The sequence below is a fragment of the Desmodus rotundus genome, chromosome 1 (genome assembly GCF_022682495.2).
Source record: "Desmodus rotundus isolate HL8 chromosome 1, HLdesRot8A.1, whole genome shotgun sequence".
In the NCBI taxonomy this organism is placed as follows: Eukaryota; Metazoa; Chordata; class Mammalia; order Chiroptera; family Phyllostomidae; genus Desmodus; species Desmodus rotundus.
The window spans coordinates 166,170,913-166,194,994 of NC_071387.1; the positions used below are offsets into that span (position 1 = coordinate 166,170,913).

At 36.8% G+C, this 24,082-nt stretch overlaps 3 protein-coding genes across 11 annotated transcripts in view; 2 read left to right on the forward strand and 1 right to left on the reverse strand.

The window, feature by feature from the left end:
- The window catches only part of FAM169A (family with sequence similarity 169 member A), a 56,028-nt gene extending 45,001 nt beyond the window's left edge, over positions 1 to 11,027 (forward strand). For 6 of the 7 annotated variants that reach the window (XM_045197926.2, XM_053912573.2, XM_053912586.1 and 3 more), the window contains exons 11-14: positions 737 to 893; positions 6,505 to 6,708; positions 7,584 to 8,106; positions 8,851 to 11,027. In XM_045197926.2, the coding sequence (XP_045053861.2) occupies positions 737 to 893; positions 6,505 to 6,708; positions 7,584 to 8,106; positions 8,851 to 8,933 (967 nt within the window). In that variant the 3' untranslated portion in view covers positions 8,934 to 11,027. Of the gene's footprint in view, positions 1 to 736; positions 894 to 6,504; positions 6,709 to 7,583 lie in introns of all 7 variants that reach the window. The other variant, XM_024563564.4, reaches the window with a different exon arrangement.
- Positions 11,028 to 12,407: 1,380 nt separating this feature from the next.
- NSA2 (NSA2 ribosome biogenesis factor) lies at positions 12,408 to 20,573 on the reverse strand. Its single transcript, XM_024563495.3, has 6 exons — positions 20,387 to 20,573; positions 18,825 to 19,012; positions 18,596 to 18,746; positions 15,167 to 15,346; positions 13,344 to 13,536; positions 12,408 to 12,725 (listed from the first exon to the last, which is right to left on the reverse strand). The coding sequence occupies exons 1-6, from the start codon at positions 20,387 to 20,389 to the stop codon at positions 12,658 to 12,660; spliced, it is 783 nt and encodes a 260-aa protein (XP_024419263.1). The 5' UTR covers positions 20,390 to 20,573; the 3' UTR covers positions 12,408 to 12,657.
- A 74-nt stretch (positions 20,574 to 20,647) lies between these two features.
- Positions 20,648 to 24,082, forward strand: part of GFM2 (GTP dependent ribosome recycling factor mitochondrial 2) — a 63,860-nt gene continuing 60,425 nt past the window's right edge. For 2 of the 3 annotated variants that reach the window (XR_006655963.3, XR_006655964.3), the window contains exons 1-2: positions 20,648 to 20,828; positions 23,900 to 23,986. Coding sequence is in view for 1 of the 3 variants with exons in the window: in XM_024563493.3 (XP_024419261.2) it covers positions 23,924 to 23,986 (63 nt within the window). In the remaining 2 variants the exon portion in view is untranslated. The remainder of the gene's footprint in view (positions 20,829 to 23,899; positions 23,987 to 24,082) is intronic. The other variant, XM_024563493.3, reaches the window with a different exon arrangement.

A 24,082-nucleotide genomic window follows, 5' to 3' on the forward strand; every position in this document is an offset into this window, starting at 1 on the left:
AGCTAGTGGAATGTTGATGGAGTAACTGATTTGTAAGGTAAATGATAGCATCCAATAGGAGATAAAAATATAAGGGCCTGCTCCTATTAGGCTTTGAAAGGAAGTACACTTTATTCTCTAAGCCATAGAAAACCGTCAGAATTTTCTGACTGGTGCTGTCACAAGTACAGATGTTTATTAGAAGCATAGCTCTGAAAACCTCACTGAAGAACAAGTATTAAGATGAATTTGGGAAGAAGGTACAGTGAGAATTCTCCAGGGAGAATTGGGGCCTGAAAATGGGAATAATAAGTTAGGGATATGTTTGAAAGGCATTTTAGAGGTAGATCTAAACTATGTCATTTATGGCCCAAACTGATATTTTTGAGAAAGAAAGGGGCATTATAATATGTGAGTGCTGGGATAAAAGCTATAAACTGGACTTTCCCAGGTAAACTAGGATGCATGTTCATTCTAACAGAGTAAGATGTGATAGACGTGGGTAGAGTAAAACAAAGGTCTAGTTTACATTATTAAAAAGATGGTGATACTATGCTCTGAACTGGAGAACGAAGTAGGAAAGAGGACAGATTTGTAGGATGAAGAGATTGGTTTTTGGACCTGTAAAATTTATTGTTGTTGACTGAACAACACTTAATTGATTCTTTCAAATATTTTTTTTATTAACGGATTTCTGAAATTCATATTCATCTTTTAAAAAGCAAGGAAGTAAAAATGGTTTTCTTTTGTTTTCTAGATTGGAATCTACTGCACACACATCAGAGAGCTCAGAAGAATTCCTGGAGGAAGAACATGAACAGAGTGTGATTGAATTTGAGGATGGAAGTGGTGATAAAGATGCTCGTTCAGCACCAGAAACCCAGCCACACTTGGAGAAGCAAGATGGTGAAAAGGTTGGAGTCACATACTAAATCAAATGAATGGAAGTAAACTAAATTTTAACTTTCTTAATCATACATTGTTAGATAAATATAATTAAATACTTTAGAATCGTAGTAGAAACAGTGTTTAAATGTTAAAAAAGCATATATCTATATTAAACAAATTCAGGTACTGGAATTGAGGAAAGGCTAAAGTTACAGGTACAATTTTATATTTCAAAGAGTTTATAAAAGTTTGTCTCACAACAAAGATAAAATAGACATTGTTTAAGTAGTAAGGTACCTCACTACATTTAAAACATGAATTAATTTTTGGAATTAAATATACTTAAGAAGTGATACAAATGATGTCCACCATATAGAACCAGTTAGAATGCCTTAAGTTCCAACAGGTATTCAATTTCAACCATAGCTGATGAACAAGTTCCTGGGGGAAAAACTAAATTCATTTTTTTTAAACACTAGAAAATCTGTCTTGATACTTTTTTCAGCTCCTAAAGTATTTGTCTCTGTCTTCTTTTATCTTCTTTATTCATTTCCTATCCTTCTCTTCTTTTTCTTTAATATCTTTAATCCTTTCCTTTTTTACAGATTTCCTATTTTTTTCTTTCACATGTGCTTAAGTTTCTTTAAAAACTCTACCTGTTTGCCCAGTCCAGGCAGTAGCTAAACTAATGAAACTACATTATCAATTTTACTTTTTTTAACTAAAACCAATTTAGCTTCCTCTACTTTTGAAACTATCTTTTTAAATGGCATTTTTTTCTTGTAGAAAATTGGAAAAATAAAGTGCATTTTTAAAAAGATTTATGGGTTGCTTCCATATCTTGACGATTGTAAATAATGCCTTGATGAACACACGGGTACATATATTCTTTCGATTTAGTGTTTGGGATTCTTTGGATATATTAGCAGAAGTGGAATTGGTGGGTCATAAAGCAGTTCTATTTTTGATTTTTTGAGGAAACTCCATACTATTTTCATCAGTGACTGCACCAGTCTGCATTCCCATCTATACTGCACTAGGGTTCCTTTTCTCCACATCCTCTCCAACACTTGTTTGTTGATTATTGATGATAGCTATTCTGACAGGTGTGAGGTGGTATTGTAGTTTTGATTTGCATTTCTCTGATGATTAGTGACGGTGAATAACTTATCATATGTCTATTTAGTATGTCTATTAGTATCAGGTCTTCTGCCCATTTTATTTATTTATATACATAATCAATTTTATATATATATATATATATATATATAAAATTGATTTTGCTATTACAGTTGTGCCATTTCCCCTCCCTTCACTCCACTCCTCCCTGCACACCCCCTCCCGCCCACATTCTCCCCTTTTAGTTCATGTCCATGGGTCATGTATATAGGTTCTTTGGCTTCTACATTTCCTATACTATTATTATTACTTTCCCCCTGTCTATTTTCTACCTACCATTTATGCTACTTATTCTCTATACCTTCCCCCTCCCACTCCCCTGTTGATAACCCTCCATGTGACCTCTATTTCTGTGGTTCTGTTCCTGTTCTAGTTGTTTGCTTGGTTTGCTTTTGTTTTTGCTTTAGGTGTGGTTGTTAATAACTGTGAGTTTGCTGTCATTTTTACTGTTCATATTTTTTATCATCTTCTTCTTAGATAAATCCCTTTAACATTTCATATAATAAGGGCTTGGTGATGATGAACTCTTTTAACTTGACCTTATCTGAGAAGCACTTTATCTGCCCTTCCTTTCTAAATGAAAGCTTTGCTGGATAGAGAAATCTTGGATGTAGGTCCTTGCCTTTCATGATTTCAAATACTTCTTTCCAGCCCCTTCTTGCCTGTAAGGTCTCTTTTGAGAAGTCAGCTGACAGTCTTATGGGAACTCCTTTGTAGGTAACTGTCTCCTTTTCTCTTGCTGCTTCTAAAATTCTGTCTTTATCTTTAATCTTGGGTAGTGTAATTATGATGTGTGTGCCTTGGTGTGTGCTTCCTTGGGTCCAACTTCTTCGGGACTCTCTGAGCTTCCTGGACTTCCTGGAAGTCTATTTCCTTTTGCCAGATTATTCTCTTTCACTATTTTTTCAAATAAAATTTCAATTTCTTGTTCTTCCTCTTCTCCTTCTGGTACCCCTATAATTCTGATGTTGGAACGTTTAAAGATGTCCTGGAGATTCCTAAGCCTCTCATTTTTTTTGAATTCTTGTTTCTTTATTCTTTTCTGGTTGGATGTTTCTTTCTTCCTTCTGGTCCATACCATTGATTTGAGTCCCAGCTTCCTTCCCATCGCTGTTGGTTCCCGGTATTTTCCTTTATTTCACTTAGCATAGCCTTCATTCTTTCATCTAATTTGCAATCAAATTCAACCAATTCTGTGCGCATCCTGATTACCAGTGTTTTAAATTGTGCATCTGATAGGTTGGCTATCTCTTAGTCGCTGAGTTGTATTTTTTCTGGAGCTTTGATCTGTTCTTTCCTTTGGGCTATGTTTTTTTTTTGTTTGTTTTGTTTTTTTGTCTTGGCATGCCTATTTCATAAAAGGGTGGAGCCATAGGTATTCACCTGGGTGGGGCAGTCCGCAGGCTGGGCTGTGATGTTGTGTGTGGGGGAGGGGTCTGAGAGAGAACAATGGTGCTTGCTCTGCTCTTTGCTGGCTTTCAGTCACTTTCCCCGTTACCCACAAGCAAAGTGGGCCCTTCTGGTGCTGGTTCCCATATGATTGGGTTTGTGTACGTTCTGGGACCCTGTGGGTCTCTCCAACGAACTGTCCCAGTGAGGCTGGGAGTTTGTCCTGCTGCTGCCTCAGCCCCCAAGGGTTTTCAATCAGTGGTTTGAGATTTTATTTCCCCACGCTGGAGCCCTGGTGTTGTGCAGTCTGTTTCGCTCCCCTGCCATTCCTCCCAGTTTATCTGCACGCAAATGTGGGACCTCAGGGTCCCCCAGCCACCGTTTTGCTTCAAGTCCTCTCCACCCAGCACACGTCTCTGCCCCTCCTATAGGTCTGAATGAATGTGTCTCCTTTAACTCCTTGGTTGTCAGACTTCCATACAGTTTGATTTTGTCAGTTCTGGTGGTTTTTGTTTTTAAATTGTTGTTGTCCTTTTGGTTGTGCAAGGAGGCACAGTGTGTCTACATATACCTCCATCCTGGCTGGAAGTCCTGCCCATTTTTAAATTGTTTTTCTGGTGTGAAGTTGTCTTGAGTTCTTTATAAATTTTGAATATTAACCCCTCATCAGATGTATCATTGGCTAATATCTTTCCGCACGCACTAAGTTAGTTTGATGTCCCCATTTGTTTTTCTTTTGTTTCCCTTGCCTGGGAAGGTATAGCAAAAAACGTATTGCTAAGAGAAATGCACGAGATTTTACTGCCTCTGTTTTCTTCCAGGAATTTTATGGTTTGGGGTCTTACATTTAAGTCTGTAATCCATGTTGAGTTTATTCTTGTATATGGTGTAAGAATGTGGTTTTGCAACCCAAGTGTCCATGAATAGGTGAGTGGACAAAAAAGCTATGATACATTTACACGATGGAATCCTACTTGGCTATAAAAAGAAAGGAAGTCGTACCTTTTCCAACAGCATGGATGGGCCTAGAGGGTAATGTGCTCAGTGAAATAATTTAGACAGAGAAAGATAAATACCATATGATTGCTCTTATATGTGGAATCTAATGAACAAAATAAAAAGACTCATAGATACAGAGAATAGACTGATAGTCATCAGAGGAGAGGGGGTTCGGAGAAGTGGGTGAAAAAGGTGAAGGAATTGAGCAGTACAAATTGGTAGTTAGAGAATAGTCACAGAGGTGTAGATTACAGCATAGGAAATATAGTCAGTAATATTGTGAAAAACACGAGTAGGGCCAGGTGGGTACTCGAAGCAGCAGGGGCACCACTCTGTAAAGTACATGATTCTTAAAACTACTTTGCTGTACATCTGAAAGTGATACAGAATAATACTGAATATAAACTAAAACTGAAAACTTATAAAAAAAAAGATTTATGTGTACCTAGATGGTTATAGGCATGTATATTTGTTTCTCTTTTAAAAATATAATAGTGCCTCGCACATACTTCACGTAACTGGTTTGGTTTGCCCAGCAGTGCATCGAGCGCATTCTGTTGTAGGTCACCGGTGACACATTCCTTCAATTCCAGTGGATTTCCTCTCCTAGATTGGCGTTTTCCTCAAGATTCTCTGGTCGCTAGCTTTCTAACACTGTAGTATTTTGGTTTCTTGGTTTTCCTGTCTTTGAAGTTTTGGTTAGGTTTTATTTATTTACTTTTTTGACTTCTGCTTTCTGCTTTCCCCCCCTTTATTTGTGGACATTCTAGAAGATTCAGTTCTTTCTGCTCTTTGTTTATATGCTCTCTCTTTTGAAAATGCATCCAACCTAATGGCTCAATAAGGGGATGATCAATAACTCTAGACTTTCAATATTTATGCACAGTATAGTCTCATAATGCTACTTGCCTTCTCAATATTTCTGTTCAGACAAATGTCTTTTTCATCTAAATTCAACATTATGTCTAGTCTTTTCACTTCTATATTGAGCCTTTCATTCTGTTCCCCAAACTAAAACTGGCTGGACTGAGTTTTCTCTTCTGTTGTTTCTTTCTTTTACTCACCAAAATTCTATTTTTTAAGCTTTTCTCTATCTTTCTCATTTTCTTTCTTAATCTTTTTTTTTTTTTTTTTTTAACATTTCTCCTACCCTAGTTGGTCCTTTTATGAGTTTTATTGTAATTACCTTCTGTGTGCAAGCTATTTATACTGTCTGGGCAGATTAGTTTTCCAAGTCCCTGATCAATTTCCCTATGGAAAAGGCTATTTATATGATTTCAGGGGTTCTATATAATCCAGCCAAATCTATTTCTGAACATTTGAATACATTAGTTTTCTCATTTTTAAAATGGTAATAAAATGCCCTCTATTAGAATGTCACTAGGATTAGAAATAGTGGACATTAATAACAGAAGTGTTGTAAATTGAGAAACATTGGAAGAAGATTTGCAGGAATTGGGGCTTGTGTTATTAGATTACTTTTCTATATTTTAATGTAATGTAAGGAGCAGGAGTGGTCAGAAATGACCCTGGGTTGACTCAACAATGAACTGAGATTGGGAGCTCTTTCTCCCTGCAGGAAGCTGCAGGGAAACTCAGCTCACAATATTGCTAGTGTTTCCTCCCTCTGGCAGGGTAACTATAACTTCCCACAGGCCCCAGAGATAGCAAGTGCTGGACAGCTAGTGTTCTGTAAAGAGGTAGCACTACACCTAGACACTCTCTGAGTTCCTCCCATGATTGCCCTATAAGGAAGAGCAAGAAGGGGCAGGGTCTCATTACTGAATCTCAGTCCCACATTATGTCCACCGTGCATCTGGGTCCTGTCCTCTCTCTCCCTGAGAACAGGGGGAGCTTGAGGGCACTTACGGATTTTCTTTTACTGACCCTGCCTCATAAGTTTCCCCTTTTCCCCAGTAAGACTATTCTCTGACTCCTGCCCTCTACTGTGGTAGAATTTATTTTGAGTCCTGGTGCGTGACATAGCTACTGAGAATGGATCCACCTTGTATGACAAGTGTTAGTCTATAATTGTTTCCTGACTTATTCTTTTTTCTCCCAATGGTGTAGGAATCTGAATTAGAGCCTATGAATGGTGAGATAATGGATGATAGTCTTAAGACCTCTCTTATAACTGAAGAGGAAGACTCCACTAGCGAAGTTTTAGATGAGGAATTAAAATTGCAGTCTTTTAATTCCAGTGAAGACTCTGCAAATCTCGTTCCACTGATGGTAGAATCTTCAAAACCCTCTGAGGCTATTGCACAGGAAAAGGTAAGAGGGAAGTAACCTAAATTTTTATAGTTACTATATCCCAGTGTTTGTGACATTGAAGGGGCAGTGTAGTGCGTGTATTTTCCTCCACCTTAACATACACAGTCCTTTAGGGAAATTACATCTTAGACTAGATTTTACAATGATGCAATCAGTAATATTCCATAATTTCAAATCTCTGTAACCTTATTCATTCTTACCTGATTTATAGTAACAAAATGAGTTTTACTTTGTAGAGGGAAAAACTTAGAAAAATGGATAAAAAGTATTTACCAACTATCTGAATACCTACTGCTTACACAGTCATTTTAATTTGTTTTAATTAGGGAGACAGATTAGATTATTGGGAAAAAGTTGATGGGATATTTTAAAAGAAATTTAATTTTTTATTTTGAATATTTCAATTTAAGGCTAAAAGCCTATTGTATAGCATTATTTTATTAGCATCTTACATAAAAAAGTGAATAAAATTTCCATTGCCTGTACCTGTCATCTAACTAAAACCATAGTCAAACTTAGGGTGGCACAGTGTCGAGTCCCAAGGGGCTCTTGGTACTGGCTCCAGTAACACCAAGAAAGTAAAAACTTTTGAGTTGAATCATGACTTTGAAGAATCTTGATATGAAGATTAAAACATTTTAAGTACTTTCTGAGGTAAAATTATTTTTTATTATATCTTTAAAACAAGAACTTAATGTATCCAAATTATCAAAAAGACAATTTTGAAGAAATTGAGCTGTATTCAGAATATGTACATGAGTAACTAATGAGTAATGATTAAAATGTAGTTCATTGTTGTTACATACTAGTTTCTGAAAATAATTTGTATAAGAACTATATTGCAAAAGTTTGTTCACCAGGTCTTTTCTTTTTAGACCTCGCATGTAACTGACTCAGAAATGTTGCTAGAGGAAGGCCCATCTGATGAAAAGGGGCACACAGAAGAGAAACTGCCGCTAATTTCAAGAAAGAAGGCACATTTTGGAAGTTCAGACAATGTTGCCACTATCCCAAATGAAGAACGATCTGACAGTGGTTTTCCAAACTCTGTAATAGCTGAATTGTCTGAAGAATCAATCTCTGAAAATTTATCACCCAACACTACTTCCTCATTGGAAGACCAGGGTGAAGAGGGGGTACCCGAACCCCAGGAAACATCTACAGCTCTTCCTCAGAGTTCTTTGATAGAGGTTGAACTTGAAGATGTGCCATTTTCGCAGAATGCAGGACAGAAGAACCAGTCAGAGGAGCAGTCTGAAGCATCTTCTGAGCAGCTGGATCAGTTTACACAGTCAGCAGAAAAAACTGTGGATAGCAGCTCAGAGGAAATAGAAGTGGAAGTGCCTGTTGTAGACAGGAGGAATTTAAGAAGAAAGGCCAAAGGGCATAAAGGACCTGGTAAGAAGAAAGCCAAGCTCACCTGAATGAAGAAATGCAGATGATAAATCCTCTTCTTTGTATCGTAATTGTTTTTAAAATACGGTAATAAATAGCACGGGGCACAGGACAAAAATTCCAAAATTTCAACTTGAGCTTATATGATGCAGTTTTTCTCTCCCCTTTAGGACCTAGGATTCACCATTGTTTTTAATTTTTCAGGCTATTTTGTGTACAGTTTTTTATTTTTATTAATCATGTTTCGATTATGGGAAACCAGATCATACCATATTTTCTTTAGTAGTTGGGGACATCTGATCATTAATATTTCAGAAAATATAAATTAAAAAACTGAAAGTAGTAGACTTTCTATTACTTCTGAGAATCGCAGAAATCTTTTACACTAAGGGTTTTAAATGGTAAACTTGGTGAGGGTTCTAGAAGTTTTAGCTTAAATATCAAACTAATCAACATTTTTTACAGTGTAGGCATGCCTAAACAAAAATGTCAGTAAATCAGAATAAATACGATTTCAGCTAAATTGAGAGCACAGATTACAGAAATTTATGGTAAGAGGTATATGAGGGTGGTATTTTGGCCTCCCAGTTCATTGTTGCATGGATGCAATTTCTTCCTTTGACTTCAATGTCTGAATAGGTACAAACTTTCCAGCTCACTCTTTACAACATCTAGTATTAACAGTACTGCTAGGGATTTAACTCTGGCTTGTAGGTACTAATATAATTACTTAAATTTTTTTTTCAGAGTTGGGGACTATACTTTTGTCCTCACCTTGTGAACATGGATACTTCAAAAATATGAGAACCCATCCTAAGACTTCTCTTTAATCCTGCCATTGCCTTTATTCTAGAATCTTATTTATATTCCCCTCAGCTTTCATCCACTTCCCTAATGCATGGAGTGATTCCTGTCAAAAGATCTTCCTGCCTGCCTGCCAACCTATGCCCTTGGCATCCATTTCTGGGTAGGTATGAAACTGCGCCCCACAATCTTAGAGCTAGATGGCAGGAGTACAGCTGCCCTAAGACCTGTAGTAACCAGAGCTTAAATCAGGTTGGAGGCTTTGGTTGTCCCTTTGGTCTTGCTTACTCTTGATTTGTTCTGAGGACAGGTTACAAGTCAGCCTGTTACAAAGGCCTTTGCCTAGGAAAAGGTTTAAAAAAATCCCTCAGTTGTTAATTTTTGTAATTTATTTAGAAATGAACAAAATGGTTCTTAGAATCCAAAGAGAATCTCAAAACAGTACTATTCTTTGAAGTATTATGTATACTCAGATGTGTATTTATGATGAAGAATGCTTTGAGACCATTTAGATTGTTTTTAAAACAACCTTGGTCCTTAATGAAAAAAATGTGTTAGAACTTTTTGTCATTATTTGAGGTGCTAAGGGTTGATGTTGAGTTTTTTTAGTCCACAGTCAGGTAATGTCATTAAATTTTACTTTGATATGATGGTATTTTAGGAATTTCTACATTAAAATCTTTTAAGCAGGCAAAATAGCAAACACCCCTATTCGTTGTAAAATTTTGAGTACTTGTATCCCCAAATTTTCTTAATTATTGCTTGAGGTAAGCCAGATTTCATGCTAAATGAAAATTACAGCACTTTGGCTATTCCTTTTCTCAAAAAAATGCTAAGTAAGTGAAAGAAAAATTATGAGTAATACTAGTTATCAAGTGTTTATGCTATCTTATACATTTTATAAAAAATTTGTTAAAATCACAAATAGGAAAGCGAAGATTAAGATTTAGTAAGTTCATATTCTTAAACTTTTCATTTTTATTATAATAGATAAAAATCTAACAGATATTTTACTTTATTTGGATTATTTTCTTTAAAAGGTGTAATTTAGGAAGATTGAGCTCACTGACAATGTTTGATGTGTGAATATAGTTGCTAAGTTTACAAAAAGAAATGTTTAGTAATTCATATTTGATTGCTAAGGACTAACAGTATAAACTTGTTAAACATGCTTGTTTTATTCTTAAAAAATAAGTGCGTTTTAAGCAATTTCAAAACTTTTTTCCAGCACTCCAGAAAACTTGTTACATATTATCTCTAACAGAAAATGTTATTTTGGCATTTATAGATGGTAAAGGAAAGTTGGGTCATACGGAAAAACCTGACTTTCACATTTAGTAACATATTCATTTTCGGTAAATTCTATACTCGCTGAGTATAGAATTTACATCAAAATATATTCTCAACAATGAAACTAAATGAGATTTAATCAGATACTTACAGTTTTTGCAAGGCTTTAGAAAAACTTTCTGAATTAGAGGAGAGAAATCTGGTTTCAGCCAGCTAGTCTAGTCGCTAAGTGTCTAGTCACATCCTATAGTCCTTTGTGAGCTGTTTTCTGTTTAGAAGTCTTACTCGTGGAGAAGAGAGTTCACTTCAGTTTGTGTAAATACATATATATTTCCTTGTGTAATATAAAGCAGACAGTTATCAAAATTTTAGTTGTATTTTTGTTTATTCAAGTGCTTGACATCACAGAAATAAGTATATTTAAGAATTTATTATAAAGCTCCTCTACAATTTTAAAGGTGAGAGGGTCTGTTATGATTTTTATATGAAATCAAATAGCATGAGAGAATATCAGTCATCTGCTTAAACTGTGTCTATCTTCATGGTGTTTCCATTAAGCACAGAGAATTTCACAGGAAGGGTAACAACTACTAGTGATTAATGGTTCACTTTTGGATGACCACCAGAACACTACACTACCTAAAATGGTTTCAGTGCTTTAGAAAAATATATTGGAGGTTTATGATTGGAGTAAATTGAGCAGTTACCAAGTGTCTCATATTTGCTCTTAAGTTCTGCTTCACCCTTAGGGATTACCTTCTAAAATTTGGTCACACCAGCAAACTGAAACAGATTCCTAATGTGTAAATAAAGAATTTATACTAACATTACTCATCTGTGTAACAGTATTTTACAAGTACATTTCTGCCTTGTATGTCCACTAACATCAGTATTGTGTTTAAGGTGTTATCCAGTATTTTATGGGTGTGATTAGTTATGCTTCTGTTTGCATATTTACTATCAAACTTTCTTTGTATAAATAGTTAACTTGCTTATTTTTGGTTCTAAAAAATAAGCAGACCTTAGTTCTGTAGTATCAAGTGCTTACCTTTAGTTGATGTTTTGCTTTTACCTTCCAAAACCTAAGTTATTTACACACTTTACTGGCAAAATCATTTGTTAAAATCTAATTGTGAGAAAGGTTCAGCTTCTGTTACTCTGAAGTAATTGTATTATTATACAGGATAGTCATTCCCAAGGAACTAGCCTAGCCTTTCTTTTCCTAAGTGTCTGTATTCTAAAACTTACACTGTTTATAGAACTTAGAAAAGGTTATATTACATTATTCAGAATAGCAAGTCTTACCGAAGTATTCATGTTTTGTTTTCTTGATAGTTTTTTTTTCTTTTTTTAAGTTTAAAAGTAGTCATTAAACCTATATTTTGTGATTGTTTCCTGGTCTGTGTTTTGAAATTCTTTCCTTTTTCTTTTCCATAATTTCATTGATGAAGATGTGTTTAGATGCTTAATTTGTGTAGACATTAAATGATTTTGTTAAAGGCACAATTAATCACACTGTTGTACCTTTAAGACAGACTTTAAAAAACAAACCAAGTTTAAAACAATGATTATAGATTAATAAAATATAAAGACACCCTAAAGCTCAAAGCTACAAACATATAATTCATATCACAAAAGTGCTTTGACCTAGTTATAATGCTAACATTATCTTTTTTATGTTATATGTGACTATCAATATATTTCCCTTTAAGGATCATTTTTCCTGAAATTATTTAAGCAAATTTTTCTAGTTCTGAAAATATACTACCTTAAGTTTAGAACATAGAAAATGCTAAAAGTGTAAACATTTTGGTGTGTTTTCATGTTTCAAGTAGAAAACAGTTCCGAGTAGGTATTACTATAAATGATGAAAGAAAAAAAATGTTTAAAATACTAACTACTGATTTAATGTCTGAAGAAGTTAAGAATTACAGGTGAAAAGTTTTATCTAAGTAAGTTCTTGTGAATTCAATTTAGTGTAATGTACCTTTTGTTGCATACCTTTAATTTGAATACTTGATAAATGTAACAGACATTACCAAGTGTGTTAATGCTACAGTTCTTAGGATTAATGATGAATAACGAGGTGAGGTTTTAGATATGACAGACTTTTACAGCCTAGGCCCCATATTAAGTGTGCACTCTTAGGATAAAAGGTATTTTCAACAATACTGGCTTTTCCAGAAATGACAGAGACTGATGAAGCAGGATATTGCTTAAACTGCTTTCTTTTTTTAATCATTCAATTTCATGAATATCTAAATGATAAACAGCCCCAAAACAAATACCAATTTGTAAAACTGGGCCATTTTAATGTTCTTTACAATAAAAGAGTTCTCTTGATGGCTGCAGAAATGTAAGCCATTGTAATAATTGTAGTATGCAGAAACATCAGTCAGGTTTTCCTGACTGGGGCATAGTCTTCAATAATTACAGGGAGTTACTTGTATGAAACTGCTGTCAAACCAGTAAGACTGCGTTTATACATCCATCATTTTCAGGATTGTTGGTAACCTGGGCATATTTTCCTAAGGAAACAAAATGGAGAAAAAGAGGGATATTAGCTAATAAAAAATTTAAAGAATATAACCTTTGCCCCCAATATTTCTAATTTATCACTTTTAAGAGTTATAAAACATATTCTTCCCTTTCAAAGAATAGTGAAGTTTAGACATATCTGGGCACTAAAAGCAAAAAAATAAGAAAATGAGGGGAAAAAATTTATAATTGCTACATGACACATTTCAGTTTTTAATTATTGCTGAAATAGTGTGGCTGTTTGATGCCTGCTCCCCTCCCTCACTCATGGTTAATTTATTGTAAACTCTTCCACTATTTTTTAGTTATAAGCACATCTCTGCATTTGCTTCCCTCATTATTAATGGTTCTTTAAATAAACAGCATCAAAATCTAGCAACACAGTACACTGCATAACTGAAACCAATGAGCTAAATTAGAAAGAATTATATTCAAAAGTACTTTTTCTACAAAAAGTTTTTTTTTCTAAAAGTTTAAATCTGATTTATACCAATTTTAACTTACCTAGCTGTTGTGCATTAAAATTTGCTGGGTACTTTATGTCAACTTGAAAATTTCTATTTTCAGGATTAGAAGAGTAACACCCCCATACTAAAAAATTTACTTACCCCAAATAACCTTGCCTCCTTGGGTCACAAGGCCCAACTCGCTTACATTCACCTCGATGACAGTACCTTTGGTAATAACACCCAAAGTTGTATAAAGTGGAGATGAGGGATTCTTCTTTACACCAAGTATTGGCAGGCAAAAAGTGGCTTTCAGTTCAGGATGTGTTACATGGGCCTTCTTGAAACGTAAACCCTAGTGAGTCAAACACAAGAATGTTAAGACTCCAAAATGTTAACTATGAGTAATGATTTTTCTTATTCCAGTAGCCTCAATACAAAAAAATAAACCAAAACCAACATGTATTAATGTAAACTGAAGGCATCAAATAAAATACTTAACTAAATATCTGAGTTATAGGATAAATATAATTCCCCCTATTTAAAAACAACAACAAAACTAGATTAGCAGGTTAAATGACTTGTTCCCAGGTTACATGGTATGTGGATGGAATCAAACTTTAAACATGATTCCAAGTCTATATACCTCATCTAACTTCCATGATAAGAAAGCAAGCAGGTGGTCAGCTTTCTTTACACTGATGGTAACACTGGTCACGGACTGGAAGGTTCCAGAGGAGTCTCTGTTACAAGAGATCACAGTCACCTAGTAACCCAGATATGGTCTTTGGAGTGTAGCACATTAAAAAACCACAACACTTTGCAGTCTCTTAAATATGGTAATTATCTATATATAGGGGGCAAAATATACTAAATCAAGTTCTTAGTAATGCAGTCATTAATCAAGTTGCTGGTAAGAAAATTACACCATTCAGAACGCCATCTGATTAATTCACACTAAGATATATATATCTGCCCAACTACTGAAAGCTGAGAAGAGCCTGACTGTATATGCTGTCCCTGTAGAACTGATAAGGCTACCAAACTGTAAATGATTATGAATGTGAAATCAAAACAAGGGGAGTCCGTGATGTTATCTAGTGAAGGGTGAACAATTTCTGTGAATAACCAGATACTGAATGTTTCAGGCTTTGCAGGCCATATGGTCGGTCCCTTGAAACTACTCAAACTGTTCAGGAAAAAAATTGCCATGGACAATATGTAAATGAACAAACATGGCTGTGTTCCATAGAACTTTACCTACAGAAATAAGCTGTTTGACATTTTAATCCATTAAAAATTTATTTAGGGTGAGAGCTTGAGTAACACTGTCAACTTTCCTCTCTTGATTCTTTGTTTCTCTAAGCAGGCTGGATATCCAGTTGGGAGAATAATTCAGTCTGTTTAAAGGATTTTGCAAAAATGTATCTTAAATTATATTGGAGGGAACATTGGTTTTGACCATTGCTGCTATCAATATCAACAGAAAGTAAAGTCCCACTTTTGTATTAAATTCTCTTTTTGCAATGATTACATACTGAATGTTTTCAAAAGCATTACTATCCTTCTTGAACCAGATTGACTTGAACAAAGTCCTATTCAAGTTTTTAAAGTCTTCTCAGACAAGTCATTAGGCACTTGTATAGTAAAACACCTGTATGGTAGAATACTTATTGAATGAGTAAAATGACTTCATTTGGAACATAAAGATTCTAATACGTCATTTTTAAAAGTCAAGATTTACTGACAATGTAATGAAAAATCTTTTTCATCTCAAATCACTGAAGGTGAAGACAGACGATTTTTGACAGTACGGAAAAGTCCTAAGTAATACCTGCCACTAACTTAAAATACCAAAATAGCCTTAAAATGTCTTTAACCTGTTTTTTGTATCAGTATAGGAAGTTCAGGAAATTGCAATGTACTTTATCTAGCTTAACAAAGGAACTAATATTTAAGCCACTGCACTCTTGCAAGGGACTTACCATTGGCCTAATGAACCTTTCATATTTAGGTGGTTTTCGAGTAAAGCCATCTCCGACAAAGCACACTTTAGTAACCATCCTCTTCCATGCTTTTTTCTTTCTCTTTCCTGTTCGAATAACTTTTAATACCTCTGTTTCTCCCTGGGCACGAACTTTGGGCAGAGGGACTTCCCATTTTCCCTAAAAATAGACCACAGTTAAAACTTATGTTATTAGTAAAAGACAGGCGTTCAGGTCAAGATGGAGGCATAGACAGGCACACTTTGCCTCCCCGCACAACCACAGAATTACACCTAGGCCTTAAAACAAATAATACCCAGAACCATCGGAAAATTGAGTAGTACGGAAGCCTGACAACCAAGGATTTAAAGCCACATTCATCCAGACGGGGTGGAGGGGTGGAGATGTGGTGTGGCTAGGAGTGGCAGCAGAATGGGCAGTCCCCCCCGCCCCCCACACACATGTGGTAGGTAAAAATCAGGAGGAGTATCTTGGCAGCAAGCTACCCCAGCCCTAAGCCAGACCGCACAGCCCAGGCTTCCATCTCCAGAAGACAAATCCCTGTAACTTTTGACTCTAAAAACCAGTGGGGGTTGGGGTGGTGGAAGAAAATGCTGGATTTTCAGGAGACTCTGCTTAAAGGGCCCACATGGACCTAGAACACATACAGACCCAGTCCCTTTGGAATTCACCAGGGCAACAACTGGAAGGACACTAGTCGCATATGGGGAGTAAATGAAATGAGTGGAAACGGTAAGTGCCAGGCAGACCTCCAGGAGCCAGGTAGCAGCACTGTCCCCTTTCCAAGCCCTCCCCCCCCCCCCCCCACAGAGCCACAAAGTGGTGAAGCAGGTTGCCCTGCCCTGGAAATTACCCAAGGCTCCACCCCATGGAGCCTCAGGTAAACTCCATCCCTAAGGCACAGTTTACAAGTGCTTTTTCTACAATAGGCCATGCTACTAAGACAGGAAGTCAAAGCAGCTCTACCTTATACACAAAACAAACAGGGAGGCTGCCAAATTGAGGAGACAAAGAAATAAGGCCCAAATTAAAGAACAGAACAAAACTCCAGAAAAAGAATTAAACAAAACAGAGATAAGCAACCTATCAGATGCAGAGTTCAAAACACTGGTTATCCTGATGCCCAAAGAACTCAATAAGTACAGCAACAAAAGAAACCCCAGAAGAAATGAATGTTACACTAAGTGAAATAAAGAAAAATCTACAGGGAACTAACAATGGAGGGGATGAAGCTGAGATTCAAATCAATGAGTTGGAATGTAAGGAAGTAAGCATTCAACCAGAACAGCAAAAAGAAAAAAGAATTTTAAAAAATGAGTATAGTATAAGGAGCCTCTGGGACATCTCCAAACACACCAACATCCGAATCATAGGGATGTCCGAAGGAGAAGAGGAGCGAACAATTGAAAACTTAGTTGAAAAAAAATAAAGAGAATTTCCTTAATTTGGTGAAAGAAACAGACATACAAGTCCAGGAAGCACAGAGAATCCCAAAAAAGTTGGACCCAAAGAGGACCACACCAAGATACATCCTAATTAAAATGCCAAAGGTTAAAGATCAAGAATCTTAAAAACATTAAGAAAAAAAGCAGTGTTACCTACAAAGGAGTTCCCATAAGACTGTCAGCTGACTTCTCAAAAGTAACTTTGCAAGCAAGAAGGCCTGGCAAGAAGTGTTCAAAGTAATGAAAAGCAAGGACCTATAACCTAGATTATTCTATCCAGCAAAGCTATCATTTAGAATGGAAGGGCAGATAAAGTGCTTCCCAGACAAGGTAAAGCTAAAAGAGTTCATCATCACCAAGCCATTATTACATGAAATGTTTCAGGGACTTATTTAAGAAAAAGATCAATACAACTGTCAACAACTGAATCTAAAAAGACAAGCTAATAAGCAACAACCAGCACAGGAATAGAATCATACGGAGATCATTTGGAGGATTACCAGTGGGGAGGAAGGAGGAGGAGAATGGGGAAAAAGGCGCAGGGATTAAGAAGCACAAGTGGTAGGTACAAGACAGACAGGGATGTTAAGAAGAGTAGAGGAAATGGAGAAGCCAAAGAACTTATATGCACAACCCATGGATATGAACTAAGGGGGGGAGGCATTTCTGGAGGGAATGGTGGTACCAGGCAGAGGGGGAAAAGGGGGAAAAATTGGGACAACTGTAATAGCATAAAAAGTCAAATGTTTTAGTTGTACAAAGAATTCACTTTTTTCCTTAACCAACAAGATTTTGGCTTCAACTGTTTTCTAGAGGTCTGCACTGTCTCCTCACAAACCCCAAAATAATTGGAACTAATTTATACATCATAGGTACATTAAATAAAATGGTTTACTTAAGCTAAAAATCTCAACACCTTGTTACGGATGAAAACTACTACACATAAAATACTATACTGACTCTCAAGGCAGTGTATGTGCTTAGTACTAAGTAGTTAAAAAGTGTAAAACTAGAAGTGTGTCTCCATCTCCTAACTTACCTTTGTATTTCTATCTCAAGGGGATTTTTAGATTGTATTACTAGTAAGACAAAATCACCACCAGGTATTTTCTACTTCCCTAGAATGCAGATTCTACAGGGAAAAACAAGCAATGCAGGAATTCCATATTTATTACTAACACACAGGTTCTAGAGGATATCCAGCACTTCATTGATTCACGACTGTGCAGAATGACTGACAACCTCCTGGACTCCAGTCTCTTCATCTAAAATGAGGGGTTAACTAGATAATCTCTGAAGTTTCTTTTGGTGCTGAAGTTCTACCATACTAATTTTGAATAATTACACACTGATAAACAAGCAGTAACACTTTTTAAAAAAATACCAAGTTTGGAGACTGTAAGGTCTTTAAATATAGTTACCACATATTTTGCTGCTACCTGGACTTCTGTCAGTCTGTCCACAGGTGTTTAAAAAATAGTATCTAGGCCCTTTTTGTTGTTTTCAATGCAATCCAGAAATATGTTTTAAAAACTGAATTTGTATTTAAGTTCAGTCACTTGAGGATGTTTACCACTATCCAACTTTGACACACTGCGGGACAGCATAAACAAGAAGCAGCTGTACCCTTCACAACAGCACAGCATCAGCTGTCAAGTACAGGAAGCTATTAAAGTACTAAATTTGAGATTCACTGCTAGGCTTTTTGTTTTTAAATAATTTTTTAAAAATCTAAAGTGGCTTTCTAATAAAATTAAAAAAATAACACACCCTCCTGTTAAATATTAAAATGTACTAATTGATGAACAAGCAATTTTACTAAGACTTCAACATCTTAGTGGGAATGTGGTAGTCGGTCTTCACATTTCCAATTAAATTGGAAAAACAAAGAACGTCAAGTTTGAATTTAAGTAATTCTCCTGAACAAAAAAGGAATAAAGACTTTTATTATTTCATTGCTTACCGCTTTCTCTTTTCGTTTTTGTTTAATCATATTGGAGAGTACTTTAGCTCGGGACTGTCCCTCTCTGTCCAGTAGATAGGCAGGTACTGCTCCTTGAGGAGTCTTCTCATCATTCTTTTGTTTGGTGTTTCTCTTTTCATGCATCTTGATACTACCAAGGAGGAAAAAGATAATTTTTAATAACTATCACTCAAAAGATGTTAACTCGCTACAACAAATGATCACTTACGTCTTCTTCATTTGTATTTTCTCAGCATGGCGCTGTTTATGGTAGAGCTTAGCCTTCAGACCAATCATCTTCTTTGCCTTCTTTGAACGTTCATGAGCCTCTCGACCTTCCTTTTTTCTCTTTTTCTCATGGTAATCCAAACGATATCCATAGCGCTTACGGTGTAACTCAATATACTCATTTTGTGGCTATAAAGATGCAAGAAATGTTAACTTTAATTTCTTTTAAGCAACATGTGAAGAAGCATAGAATACCATGTATCACCGAAATGTTCTCTCCCTTAAATAACTCTTCTAGTACTAGGCCTTTTCACATGATGTATGTTAAATAAGTTTTGATCCTGGGTGATATGAGCATCACGATCTACATTTAATAATCTCAGTGAAAGTGACGGAAGGGAACTGTCCAAAATCCACTGAACCACAAAAGGGATGATCTGATCCAGGATCTCATACAGTTGCAGGTTTTGACACTATGTAACTGTTTAACCACCAAAATTAAGATAGAAAATATTTCCCTCCCCCCAGGAAGCTGCCTTGTGTCACTTTGAGATCAATCTTCTTTTGCCAATCTGATTTCTATTGGTTTAAGTTTTGCCTTTCCCAGAATGAAATGTAAATGGAATCTACATTATGTAGCTTTTTGCATCTAGCTGCTTTCACTTGGCATAAGGCTTTTGAGATTCCCCAAGTTGTTGCATGTACTGGCACCTTGTTCCTTTTTTACTGTCTAGTATGGATAAACCACCATTTGTTTACCCATGAAGAAATGATGGATATTTGGGGTCCCCCCCAGTTTTTAACAAAAGTGCACATGTGTGTCCATTTGTTTGGACATATGCCAGCTGTTTTCCAAAGTGGCTATACTGTTTTGCATTTCATCAGCAATATATGAAATCCCTTTTGCTTTTAAAGTGCCTGTTTTATACGTCAATTTTGTTTTACTTGGAACATGCAGCCCCAGTCCACTTGTATGAGAAGACTGCAAAGGTAATAATACAAAGCCAACTCCATCACGGAGAATAATGCTAGAACAATCAACAAGATAGTACGTATAGCAAGTTTTCACATAAACTTTGCTGCAACTATGTGAAAGGTATGTGGAATGCCATGTTGCAGAGAAACATGCAGAGGAAAGGATCTGGCAGTCAGAACTAGGCTGTGAGCCCGACTACGCCTTTCATTAGATGCTCGGCCCGTGCCAAGATGCATGCCCTCAATTTCCTCAGCAAAAAATGAGGTGGCAGTGGGATTACTGCCTACGATATACGGTTATCGTTAGGCCCTGGCACCAATGGCCACGCAACACGTGGCGAAACCAGGAAATTAACAGAGTGAAACCTGTCTCGTTCTAAAACTCGAACAACCCATTCTGTGTCCCCAATGTGAAGTTCCCCCCGCCCCCATTCTAAGGAGCCGACGTTTCGAAGTCTATCCTCATTCCCTTCCGCAGTACCCCACTTCCGCGTACCGCGCCTCACCCCCCAGCCCCAGAGCCTGGGGACCCCAAGCCCCACCAGCACAGACACCCTACTTGACCCACGCCCGAGGCAACCTCCTCACCATGGTTACGGCCGCCGAGCTGCGGGGTACAGTCCTCCGCGCGCGAAGAAGCGGTCAACTTTCGGGTCTCAGAGACCCACGAACCAACTCCACGCGCCCCGCGACAGGAAAGGAACACTTCTACGACGACCGTCTCCAGTGAAAGCGCAACATACTCGTTCCGAGTTTCAGTTCTCCGCTCGTAGCGCAAAGGGCGGAAGTTGCCGGCAGGCGGTGTTTGAGTGGTGTACCGCCGGAAGTGGCGCGCGGCGCAGTGGCGTGGAGGCCGGAGGGGGCAGAAGTGGGAGGGTATAGGTTCGGTTCTGTAGGAACCAGGTCTTTCGCGGAGGTGGGCGGACGTTGCAACTCAGGCCTCTGCAGGCCTCTGTCGCGCTGCCAGGACCTATCGCTCTCCACAGCCTGTAGAGAAAAAGCCGGCCTCCGCGATGCGATTCAATGCCAGGTGGGTACCAAACCGCGCGGTGCGACGCCTGCGAGCCTCAGACCTTGCCCTGCCTTCGGCACCGCTGACCTTCAAGGATGCAACAGCTTTTATACCTCCAGGTGTTTTTAGTGAGCACTTAAGTCTTCTCCAAGGCCTAAGGATTTCTCGGCCTTATATAATAACTCAGTTGATAGCACCGGTAGGAAACCATTCCTCGAAGTTCGTTGATACATAGGGAAGAAGAAAATCACTGCAGGGCTGTGAATGACTATAGGTCAAAAAAAATAAAATAAAATAAAAAAGTTTGATGCATTGCGCTGGGCACTGCTGCTAGGAGATCCCTCCTTTTCGGGATCTCACAGTAGTGAAGATAACTTGTAAATATCATGTTTGTCATGAGTAAATATAAGTCCAAGGGTTCTAAAAACACAGAGAAGGTAGTGTTAAAACGTTCTAGGAAATTAGGGAAGGCTCCCAAGCTGGGGCTTGGAGATTGAATAGAAATTTACCAGGTAGGGCGATGTGGGGCTTCTAGGATGCTTGCAGACAGTGGCAACAGGCAGCGGTGTAATAGTGTCAGAGCATGGTGTTTCTGGGGAATTTTGGCTAGAGCTCTCCAGTATGGGGAGTAGGGAATAGGAGAGTACAACACTGAAGGTAGTTGGGGACAGATTTGACATGTTAAAACCCATAAATAGGGAAGTGACAAGATGTTTATTTGAAGGGTATGTGTAATCCGTTTTAAAGCAGTATTAAAGCAGTATTTCCCACTTTAGTGATTTGAGTACCGCTTTTTAAGACTGGTCATAGCTGAATGTCACTTGCTGTTATTTACTTAACTGTTTCCCATAAATTAATTCACAGTTTTATGTAAATTAACTTCATCTTAACACTGCCCATAAAATCACAGGTTTTGTTGGCTATTTTTCGTAATATTTAGTAAGCAATTTTTTTGTATATAACCTAAAATAATCATGGGCATTCATTCTGTTTGGGAAACATGGTGTTGGAATAAGTTTTTCAAAATTGTTGGTCTATAGGATCCTTTCACACTCTTAAAAGTGATTCAGATTTGCAGAGAGGTTTGTTAATGTGGGTTGTAATTGATATTCAAGTATCAGAACTTAAAACTTTAGAATATTTTAGTCATTCATTAAAAGTAAATAAATCCATTTAATGTTAATGTAAGTAATATAGCTATGAAAACTGCCTATTTTTCAAAACAAAAATAGTTTGAAGAGTGTTTTACATTGCATTGCAGTTTTATTCAATAAGTCTCCTTAATGTCTGGCTTAGTAGAAAACGGCTGGCATCTCCTATCTGTTTCTGTATTGCATATGTTACTACTATGTATCTTTTTTTAGTTTTTGGTTGAAGTGTAAGAAGAAAATTCAGCCTCATACACACATGGATATGTGGTTAGAAAAGGAAAGATTATTTTAATAACCTTTTCCGAAAACTGTAGAACATCTTAGATGCTGTACGTGGCTTTGACAAGTGGTAGTTTCTTAAAGGTTAGTTGTATGTGGAATCAAACCACATTACTGAACTTTTATTGTTCCATTATGTTAGAATCCATTGTTCTTGTTTAGAATAGATCTAACATGTGTGTTTTTGCAAACATCCTGAACTTTGGCATTAGAAATGAAGAAGAGGGAATGGATTCAAGATGTACAGTGTCTGGCAGAAGTAACACCTGCTTCAGTGTGGTTGGTAGGATAATAATATGGTGTAATAATTTATAGTTTTAATGTGAACATTTCACCTAAAATGTCATATGGTATGCTTGAGTGTGCTACTGTTATGTTACAGAATTACATGCTTATGGTTTTTTTAAAAGATTTTATTTATTTACTTTCAGAGAGAGAAGGGAAGGGAGGGAGAAAGAGAGGGGGAGAAACATTGATTGGTTGCTTCTCCAATGCCCCCAGCTGGGCACCTGGCCCACAACCCAGGCATGTGCCCTGACTGGGAATAGAACCGGTGACCTTTCAGTTCACAGGCCAGCACTCAATCCACTGAGCCACACCAGCCAGGGCTGATCTTGTAATAAAAAAGGGCATTATTTGTGCTGGACCCTGTATTTAGGAAATAAAATAAAAAGGATTTGGTGACTTCTTGAATATGGATAGTGATTGTTTCTGTCTTAAGACACAGGGGAAAAAAAGCAAATTTAAGAGGAATAATAATGAGTTTTGGCATGGCTTCTTATATAACATTGGGCACAGTGGTTTAACCATATCTATTTACTTTTCCCCGCATCGACTCAGCTGCTTCTATTTCTCATAGCTTTGACAGTGTACTTGGAACATAGTGAATATTTAGTAAATGTTTTAAAACTGAAGTTGCTTAGTTTCTGTGATCATAGAAAAAGAGGACTTGCTAGAAGAGGACTTGCTGTTGTGTGTGTGTGTATATATATTTTATTTCAAATTATAAAGAAAGTTTATTTAGAAAGTTACAAAGGTAATATAAGTGAGCCAGCTGGGCTGCATAGGCTCAGGAAACAAGTTAGTGAAGCAAAAGAAGGGCCCTTGGACCTTAGGAGCGAGAAGGGCAAAAGTAACGTGCCTGCCTGGAAGAAGGGGGCACAGGAAAGGCACCGGCGTGCTCCCCAGAGGGAGAGTGCCGCTTCTGTATTTTTTTTACATGATTTTATTTTTACATATTTATGGTAGAAAAATCAGAATATATAGACAAACCAAAAAATTGTATTACCAATGAGAAATTACCAACATATAGATGCTTGCTTACCTTCCTATACTTAATTCTATACATTTACATAAAAATTTTGGTTGGCATGATACATTTTTATAATTTCAAAAATTTCTGTAATACCGTCATATCTTGAAGAATTAAAGCATGCTGAATAAAATACAAGGGACATTTTAAACTTGGAATTGCATTTTTCATGTTTAGTCAGAATTTCTATTTTTTGAACAATGCATTATTTTGATAGCTAAAAATATTGATTTTACTTTTTAAAAGTAATACATTTTACCATGTATATTACATATACTTTACTTACATGTGTTACTGGCATGTAATATGTAAACTTAGTTTTATAATTTTGTATTTTCCTTTTTCAGAGAATAACAGTTTAGAAGGCCAAGATGTTGTCTAATTTGAGGATATTTACAGTGAATCATAAGAAAATATCCAGCTTGCACATTAATGTAAGTGTTTTTGTAAAATTAAATGTACTTCAACAACTTCAGTTACTTTACTTCCCAAAAGGCCTACTATGTATGTGTGCGTGGGGAATATATGTA